Source organism: Ursus maritimus, unplaced genomic scaffold (assembly GCF_017311325.1).
Source record: "Ursus maritimus isolate PB19 unplaced genomic scaffold, ASM1731132v1 scaffold_26, whole genome shotgun sequence".
Lineage (NCBI taxonomy): Eukaryota > Metazoa > Chordata > Mammalia > Carnivora > Ursidae > Ursus > Ursus maritimus.
The window spans coordinates 8,639,332-8,649,091 of NW_024425119.1; the positions used below are offsets into that span (position 1 = coordinate 8,639,332).

Sequence of the window (9,760 nt, forward strand, 5' to 3'; positions counted from 1 at the left end):
CTGCCAGTAACCGCCAATTTTACTGTTTCAATACTATTACACATAAGAGAAATAAATTCGTTCAGGTTTATTTGATCAGTCACCTAGCATTGTATACTTGGTTACCTTTCCTTTACTCATTTCTAAGATAGCAGCCTCCCCAATGCCTGAAGAAGTTTCAGTTTATGGTCCCCCCACATCAGAAGGCTATGGAGACCCACGTGGAGTCCAGTTTCTAATCACGGATCCGCTGAACTACTGGTGAAATCAGGATCGAGACAACAAAGGGTAAAGTGGGTATTTATTTATTTGTACTTAAACCTATAAACCAACCAGCCAAACTGGTACTAGTATGACACATTAAAATACAAAATATCTTTCCACAAATACTAGAATAATGAACAAATTAACAGTTCTAGGAAAACATCACATGGGACAGAGGAAATCAATGAAGCACGTTATAGCTTAACCCTTCACCGTTAACAATTGAGGTTATACACAAGCAAAGCCTCACAATCTCAGAAAATACAAATTCTCCTTCATCACACATCTTTGTATCTTTACTTCCTATTCTTGAGGTTAGGTTCTAGAGCCTGAAGATATCCAAATTAGTATTGTATCTAGTTATCTATAGCCAGAAACGTCTTTTATCATGTTGTCCATAGCAGCCAATGCTACTGAAACCTCTCTGACTCCAATCGTACCCCCTTCTACCCCCTCAATGGATACAGTAAGAATAATGGGAAACAATATCGAGGCAGAGTCACAGAACCCTAAAAGACGAAGCCTATGAGAAGTCATAGCCACCGCCCAAACCGAGATCGAATAACATACTCATCGTTACACATCTTCAGGCTGTATGTTCACAGAGTAATTTGGGAATAAATCCATTATTTGCTGGGTACTAAAATACTTAGCGGATTGCTGTATTACACTATGGCTTTCCCCAGAAGTTTCTAAGATGGACTCCAAATCGCTGACAGAATTCTGCTGGAACTGGATCTGGGGCTGCAGGGATTCCTCCCCACAGCTGTGGAGCTGGCTGTTACAGGGTTGGCTATTCCAGGCTTGGGGGCACCAGGTCTGACTGGTCCAGGAATGGTTGCTCCAAGCCTGGCCGTTCCAGGAATGGTTGCTCCAAGCCTGGCCGTTCCAGGAATGGTTGCTCCAAGATTGGCTGTTCCAGGTCTGGTTGCTCCATATTGGAAGGTTTCCGGAAGTGTTCATCAGGTACCCCTGGTGGTAGGAATAGAAGCCTGGGTATTCCGCGGTTGCTGTGCTGTTCTGAAAGGGAATGGCAGATTAACGGAAAAGCTCAGAGGAAGATCGGAATTGTCCATGGTTAGGGCTGTATGGTTTAGCCATGAAAAAAACTAAGACATCAGTGAAAAGAAAGCGGAAGAATAAAAGCTTCCCATCACCTGAGTCACACTCTTGCTCTCCTTTGGCCAATGGTTTTTCTGCCACCTCTTACATTTCATTCTCTGGTTCTGGAACCACGTCTTAACCTACAAGAAAAAAGTTGACAGGCAAACGTAAAATACCAGTAATGTAGATATACTAGGGATCAAAGAATATTAAACGTTTTTTTCCCCCTGACAGGTACAACTATCTATAGCTCAGGGACAAGATGGAAACTTCTGGAGTCCTTTCTGCAATCTGGAAACAATGTTCTATTTCCTAATGCCAAAGCCCCAAGTTAGCTGGCTGCTTTAATAAAGCTAACCAGTTACAGAAAACACACTACCTATCTACTCACCAGAAAGTTCACATTCAGATGTCTACCCACCCCCTTTTCATAGTTGAGCCATGCCACTAGTCACAGTTAAAAAGGTACTTGGCAGGAAACACCCTCCCCCCATAAACAAACTTCCATTTACTAGGATAATGGTGGTAATAGCACTAGAACAACTATTTAGAAATTATCAAGTTATATAACAGCACACAAGAAACATCAATTTCCAGACGATTTATAAATTATAATTAGAAAATGAGATTAAGGAGGACCAGAAGTATGTACGTACAGGTGTACACACCCATAAATGGAGGGCTTTCTCCAAGTAGGGCACCAGTGATAGAAAACCATAAAATAACTGAGTAATAGGCAAGAATATGAAAACTGATTAACCTCATTACTAATCAAATGCACACAGACAAGCAAAGATTCCATTTTTTATCTTAATGAAAAGCAGTGCCGGTTAAGGACTCTCATAACCTGGAAGATGGGAATATACAGAACTCCTTTATGAAGGAGAAATCTGGAATATTTTTATAGTTTTGAAGGGGTTAAATAAATGGCATATTAAAGAGAACATTTAAAGATGGTCATGTGGGGGCGCGTGGGTGGCTCAGCTGGTGAAGTGTCTGCCTTCGGCTCAGGTCATATCTCAGGGGCCTGGGATCGAGCCTGCTTCTCCCTCTCCCTGTCAAATAAATAAAAATCTTAAAAAAAAAAAAAAAAAGATGGTCATGAAATGTTACAAAGATCCCACTTGCATATTAAAATCATTTGTAGGGGTACACACACAGAGCACACAGATGTTAGTTAATGCTCTTCTGCAAATGAGCCCTTTTATTTCTCACTGCAAGGACAACAAAACACACCCACCTGCTTATAGCTAAGATTCAGAATGTTGGAAAGTTCTTGCATCTGCTGGAGACTGAGGTATTTCTGCCTCTGAAATCGATCATTGAGGACATAGAGCTGCGTCTGAGAGAACACGGTCCTGATCTTCTGTTTCTTGCCCTGGGCGGTGTCTTCCTTCCTCACGGTTCTCTCTTCTACGGAAGTGGGGGGCAGTTTTCCCCGGGGGCTGGTGGAGGAATCGGGGCTGTCCTGAACAAGCAGATCCATGGAGGAAGGAGGAGGGGAGACTGTTGGGAATAAAACAACACTTTTCCCTAAAACTTTGCAAATACTAAATCATATTTGCAAACGTACTGTTTTCAAAGCATTTTTAAAGTCTCCACCACCTCAGAATTAGGTAGTAAGTAAAAACTCTCAGGTGACCCTGAACATTCTGCTAATCTTTATATATGATGCCAGTCCATTTAAGTGTCACCATTTCACATCCAAAGGATATGGCCAATAGCTTACCTGCTGGGAAGCAGAGTAGGACGCAAACCTTTTTTTTTTTTAAAGGATTTTATTTTAAGTAATCTTTACGTAGACCCAACATGGGGCTCGAACTTAAAAGAACTGAGATCAAGAGCCACATGTTCCACCAACTGAGCCGGCCAGGCACCCCTCGACCCTCTCTGACAAAAGCTTTTTACTGCAAATTGGTGCTTAAGAGCCCACACTGCGGCTGCTCAGAAAGGTGGGAAGGATCACTGGACCCCCTTTTGTAAAATTAATCATCACCTACATCAGATTCTGGGGACTGTTTAAAATCCAGTTTACTACTGCGCAGTTCCAAATACCAGGACTGGCAGGAACTGGGAATTGTGATAGGCTGCTGTGTCACTACACTCTTTACTAGCTCTGGGTCCGCATTTCCAAACTCATTTCTCTCCCTCACCGAGTTCCTTCGCTGATGAAAGCGAAGTAACAGAGAGAGGTGTCTAGCACAGGCACCTGCTGTATGCTGGCTTTCCACCTAAAAATTAATTGCCTACATTTGGTAGCCACTTAAAACTCTTAATCGCACTGAGGTGTTTATTTCCCGTGCTCAACTTCAGCTCTCTCCTAAGTCGGGGAAGAAGGAGACAGCCTTTACGGGGCAAAAATTCACTATCTTATGCTTGTTAAGTAGACCTAAAGGAAAGAAAGCAGGGCTGAACCAAAGACTACAGTGGGGCATCTCCTAAAAATTCTCTCTACAAACCTGCACTTGGCTTGCTAAGGAGGGCGTGCCCACTTGCTTATTCCTACCCGCTCCCACCCAAGCTGTTTCTCACGACCCAGCGCTGTATTTCCAACGTTTGAAATTATGAAAGAACATCAATATGAAGTTTAGGAAAACAGGGTAACATTAAAATCTAACATTCCAACTTAGTAGTTGCTTGCTTACTCCTGCCCCACAGCTTAGTTTGAGGGGTAATCATCACGTAAGTAATTTTTTTAAGTCATTATCTTTACCATAAATCTTTAAAAAAATGTTATTTTTACCACAAATCTTAAAAAATGGTAAAAGTTTACATTTTCATTTTTAACAACTACTGCCCAGTTGATTTACAAGAAAGTACTGCCTTTACAGTGTCCTGGGCACCCCCCCCCCCCCCCCGCTGTGGTTAACCATTTAGAAGCCAAACTGGGTTTCCAATTTGGGCTCTAGCCACTTTGTCAGTAGATTAAACCTTCTGGAATTATCTACCATAAAATGGGATGAACATTTCCCCCGGGAGGTAGGAGACTTGGGCATAGCAGGCTCCCAGAACCTCAGAACTGCCCCAGTTAACACCCACAGAGCCAAGGAGTGGGAGAAGAGCCGATTACGACTCTTGTAGAAGGGCAAAACATTTCATTGACGTGAGATTCGTAATTAGCCATGCCATTTCTGGCACTCCGTGAAAGACAAATCAAAAAGGGGGACGCTCGCCGTATCCCCCACCCCCCGCTGTGATGCTAGGTTTTTAGCTCAGCAGTAACACCGTTACCGCGTGCTCACACCGCGTTACGATTTAGACATCAGCTCATTTATCACAACACATCTGCGTTTCCACTGTGCCTATGCAGGTAACCCCTCAAATATCCAGTCAACAGTCGAAATGCCGGAGTCCTGGGGCCCTCGTCTCTTGACTGACACCTGGAACAGGTGAAAGGGCACCCGCCACCAAGTTACAAGTGAGACAGGTGCCGAGAGGATTAACTGAGGACACCTGCTTACATTAATAGACTATAATTGATCACGAGGAAACGAAGAACCCTTACCCTCCTCTCCTTTCACCTTCTCTTAAGGATATCAGCTTTTCGAGGATTACTTTTCCCGTACCTGTCTCCGTGTGGGGTGTCTCAGCAGGTGACATTTGCAGGGACGCGTAATTTTCTTCAGGCCCGTAAACCTCAGGCATTGGATTAGAGTCCCTAGAACTGGGTGCTTCAGGGCCAGGCGGGCATTGGGGCGGAGCCGGATCCACACTCATGTTGGTGAGTTGACGGTAGAGGGAAAAAAAAGAAGAGCGAGACGGTAAGAAAGGCCCAGGCTTATGGATCTAAGTGGAAGAGTTGAGAGAAAAAGGAAGATGTCCAGACGTAGTGTATGAGAAAGACAGGATGAAGTGGACCACCAAGGAAAGAGGAAGAGTCAACCACCCCAATGAGGCCAAAGGTGAAAATTTTGCAGGCTCTAGATTTATAAGGAAGGCTGGACCATCCTTAGACCCGCCCCTCCTGGCAGCCCCACGCCCACACACACCCTTGCGAATTCTCAGTTAATCCTGTCTGCCAGTCTCACCAAGGCCATTGTAATGTAAAAGGTAGCTGCCGGGTAGTCCAGACTGGGTGGGGAACGGGAAAACGGGGGCCACAGAACCTCGAGAAAAAGTAAACCCAACAATTAAATATTTCTGGGTTCACCACGTTTCCATCTTTTCAAATCAAAGATGCACCTGAGGCTACCTCGGGTGATCGAACCTTCCACTAGAACAGTTACATTCTTGATTTAAGACTTTAGGGTCTCAAGATCGAGCTGGTACTGGCAGAAACTTCAACCAGGTAGCTGTTTTCCTCTTCGAGTCCCCCTAAGGTCACAATAAAACACATATTGTATGTTGCTAAGGTGTCAGTTGATATTAAAAATAGTATTTGTTTTCAAGGCCCTCTTATTGTTTTTTAGCTTTCAGGGAGACAAGCAAGTCTTTCCCCCAGGACTGTTGTCTCCTTTTTAACAAAAGCCAGAGGAAAGGAGCTGCGGCCTGCGGACCCGCTGACGTTGTGCCCTGCAGGTAATTATGCACATGCCATCAGTATAGGAAATTTGTAAGTAGTTTTTGTATACACATTGCTGGATAGACTCTTGGCTCAGTTTCCTCATCGGTACCTCTTTCTGCGTTGCTGCAAAAAGTAAAGAAAATAAAGAGCTAAATCCTCGTAACAGTTGACACACGAGTGATCTACAAACGGGGGTGTTAAGAGAAATTCTGTCTCTATCACACACTCACAATCTCCAAGTTTGAAATTACCTTTTTGGGGTGATTATTATTTTAATCCAGTGAATACCATGATAGATTGAGAGCACCCCCTTCTCATTTTATCTGAGACATTCCTCGATGTAAAATAATGAAATATCTTGACCAACCAACCCAGTTGAAAAGAGGGAGGTCAAGAAGAACGTCCCCTAGTCCAGTGATAACTCCGTAAATGGTCTCGCCAAAGCATTTGCGACGTTTCTTTTTAGAATCTGTGTTGGGCCCTCCTCTCTCTTCTTCCTTCTTATCTTCTTCTGGCCTTTCTTTGCCCCCTCTGGCTCTTTTTTAAATCAACTTTTCTTTCTCTGGCCTGGCATTTCTGTCATGTCCTGCAACCCCACTGCATCCCACTCTCAATTTCATTTTTGTTTCTGTTGTTTTTTCAGTATGTTTTCCAAAGGACCAGTTTTTATGGCTGGGTTTCAGCACGAACATATTTATAGACAAAGATAACAGTCTGCACCTTTCAGTTTTCCTCCTTGCTCTCGAATTCAATATTTGAGAAACCCAAGATTCCCTCCTCTTTTCCAATCTCCCACTCCTCAAAGTAAAGCCTTAGCAAATTCCAATGATAGATTTTTTGGAGATGTAAGCCTGACTAATGCTCACATGTACTCTGCTCCTTGGGTCCCCACGTAGAGCTGCTGGCTCTGTCCCCACGGAAAGAGATTTTTGTTCCTAACTCAAGGATGCCAGTTCGTGAGCACAGGAGGATTGCCGGCACCAAAGCATGGAGATCGATTCTATGTAACCTTTTCTTTGTCTTCTCAGACCATCATTCTGAAAGGGAAAAAGAAACAGGAGTGTCAAGGAAGGGGTGGGTGGAAATACATTGCGCTCAGAGAGACAGTCTCTGTCTCGTTAGAGAGAGAGTATGATTTCTTTTCAAGGGGGAACTCGAGTGATGGATGGAGTGAACTAAACTTATTGTGGTAATCCTTTTGCAACATCTACGTATATCAGTCCATTGGGTTGCAGTCTCAATAAAACTGGGGGAAAGTAAATAAAAAAGCAGAAAACTTGACTTCCTGGCTTTCAATTAGCACAGTTGGTAAATGAGTGCAGTCAAGGCCACCGAACGCCTTGGTTTGCCCACAGCTCTCTAAACTGCACGTACCAGAAACGTTGTTCTTTGCTGACGGGGGTCTTTGCCTGGAAGCTGGGCCGAATTCGCCCCCATCCCCCACCTGCGTCTCATTGCATCTAGGGTCAGAGCCTCTGGAGCGAAAGACCAAAGGGAAGGGGGCTGGTCGCTAGAAGGCAAACTTACTACATTCTTTGCCCAGGAAAGCGATTTGAATAAGGTTGAGAATGCTTAGGAAGGTGTCGAGACCTTGGGTTTGTTGGGGTGGGCTGTGTGGGTGGAGGAGGGGTGTGTTACAAGGTGCTTAGCGTCCAGGGCTGCAAATGCAAAAGTGATTTTAGATTTTGTTTTCCTGGGAGCATCCTCCAGAAGGGAGAAGAAAAAAAAGAGCTAAATAATAAAAATGAAAAATATCTTTTCAGAAAAGATTTATTCCTCACTTAAAAGTAAGAAATGCACGTTAGGCAACATAATCTTTTCAGATCACAGGTGTCCCAACTTTGCATCGGATTTTGCCAACCTGTCAGGATAAAGAGGAAGCGACAGTCATCGAGTATTAATATAGACGTCACTGCCCCTCAGTTTTCAGGCATAGTGTACATTTCAAATGTGGAATTATCAAATTTATTATTAATTCATCACTGGTAGGATCATCGGATTGATTATTGATTTACCATTGTTTTTACCCTTCGCCTATTGTTCATTCGAGTTTACCTGAGTGTATCCAGGGAGGCCTTCACCTGTTTTCACTTACTTCTGTTAAGTTTCTGCTCCTGTTTCTCTCTTTACATTGTTTCACTCTACCTAATAAACCCAGTCTATAAATAACTGTTTCTTGTCCCTATATGTACAAACATATGTGTGCTTTTAGATATGTTTAGTGATTTTTGACATTTATTGGCCAGGAACTATTTATTTGTTTATTGCTTATTCGACTAATAGCTCATGAGAGCCTATCATGTGCCGGAGAGAAAAGAAATTCAACAACATCTCCACTTTTGAGGAGCCAGCGGTTTAGTAGAGCAGATCAAAATAGACCAAAAAGACAGGAATAATGTTGTGTGATGAGTACTGAACATAAAAAGTAGAAAACGAGGTATGCCCTAGTGCTAAGGGAGAACAAACAAGGGAAGGTGTGGCCAGGGAGGGGAATCGGAGAAGCCTTCCCGGAGGATTTTCTTCAACTGAGCCGAGAGGGAAAAAATGTTTGAGAGTATAGGGAAGGGAATTCCAGAAAATGAATGCTTTTAGGAAAAGCGGTGGCAATTTCTTAGAGAAAATAATGGGTCATTGGAAAATAGGGTCGAGAGACTTGAAAGGTATGAAGTGACCACAAATAGTAAAACAAAAAACAAAAAAAACCCCTGCCCGTCTTGAATTAAATCTCCTTTCCTTAGTTTACACTCTATAGGTGTTCTAACTGCTAACCCGATGGTTCTCTCTCTGTCTTCTTGCTGGTTCTTCTCATCCCGGACATCTAAAAGTTAGAGTGTACCAAAGCTTAGTTCTCAAACCTCTTTCTTTTTTCTTCTTTTCTCTTTTCTTTTCTTTTCTTTTCCTTTCCTTTCTCTTCTCTTTTCTTTCTTTTCTTTTCCTTCCTTCCTTCCTTCCTTCCTTCCTTTTCTTTCTGTCTTCTTTCCTTTCAAGATTTTAGAAAGTGTGCAAGTGGAGGGAGGGGCAGAGGGAGAGGGAGAAGCAGACTCCCTGCTGAGCAGGGAGCCTGACACAGGGTTGGATCCCAGGACCCTGAGATCCTGAAGGCAGACGCTTAACCAACTGAGCCACCCAGGCACCCCTCAAACCTCTTTTCTATCCATACTCACTATATCGGTGATTTACGCTTATAACTTTCAATACCATCTATATGCTTTTTTTTAAGGTTTTATTTATTGATTTGAGAGGCAGAGTGAGCACAAGTGGGGGGATGGGACAGAGGAAGAGGGAGAAGCAGACTCCCTGCTGGGGGTGGAGCCTGACCTGATGACCTGACTTGACCCCAGCTGGATCACAGGATCCTGGGGTCATGACCTGAGCTTAAGTCCCAGGCTTAACTGACTGAGCCACCCAGGCGGCCCCCCCAACAATATGCTTTTGAATTTTAAATGTTACGTCTTTATCCCAGACCTATTCCCCAAACTCAATCTCATATATTCAACTGCCTACCTAACATCCCCATTTGGATTTCTAAAAGGCTGCCCAAGATTAGTATTTCAAATTAATGTTGAAATATTAGATGGGAGCCTCCTATAGTCTTCTCCATCTCCGTGTATGACAATTCCATCTTTTTAGTTGCTCAGGCCAAAACTTTAGCACCATTTTGGTTGACTGTGCCTTCAAAATATGTCTAGAACCCAACTGCTTCTTTCTTTTAATCTTTTGTGTCCTCTAGTGTTTCTTTTTTCAGTTCTTGGAGTGAGTTTTGATCCCATGGACTAGGACTTGGAGAACCAACAGAGTAGCAAGAAATGGTTATTTCTTTTAAAGAACATTTATGTATTTTGTTATTGCCTGCGTCACAAGAGAGCTGGGGGCTTGAAATTACCTGTGACCTCTGGCAAGTGTGCCAAC

At 43.3% G+C, this 9,760-nt stretch overlaps 1 protein-coding gene across 2 annotated transcripts; it reads right to left on the minus strand.

Moving 5' to 3' along the window:
• Window positions 1-419: 419 nt before the first annotated feature.
• Window positions 420-5,064, minus strand: NANOG (Nanog homeobox). 2 transcript variants are annotated; one of them, XM_008683489.2, is made up of 4 exons: window positions 4,914-5,064; window positions 2,588-2,853; window positions 1,401-1,487; window positions 420-1,215 (listed from the first exon to the last, which is right to left on the minus strand). In XM_008683489.2, the coding sequence occupies exons 1-4, from the start codon at window positions 5,062-5,064 to the stop codon at window positions 820-822; spliced, it is 900 nt and encodes a 299-aa protein (XP_008681711.1). In that variant the 3' UTR covers window positions 420-819. The 2 variants fall into 2 exon arrangements, with proteins under 2 accessions (XP_008681711.1, XP_008681710.1); XM_008683488.2 differs by having other exon boundaries at window positions 420-1,263.
• Between the last annotated feature and the right edge of the window lie 4,696 nt (window positions 5,065-9,760).

Excerpts from the sequence above, each read along its gene's own strand:
- NANOG (XM_008683488.2), bottom strand. The coding sequence starts at position 5,064 with ATGAGTGTGGATCCGGCTCCGCCCCAATGCCCGCCTGGCCCTGAAGCA. Across the intron at positions 1,488-2,587 it reads TGAATCTTAGCTATAAGCAG|GTTAAGACGTGGTTCCAGAA; the intron begins GTGGGTGTGTTT and ends TTTTTCTTGTAG. Across the intron at positions 1,264-1,400 it reads AGAGCAAGAGTGTGACTCAG|AACAGCACAGCAACCGCGGA; the intron begins GTGATGGGAAGC and ends ATTCCCTTTCAG.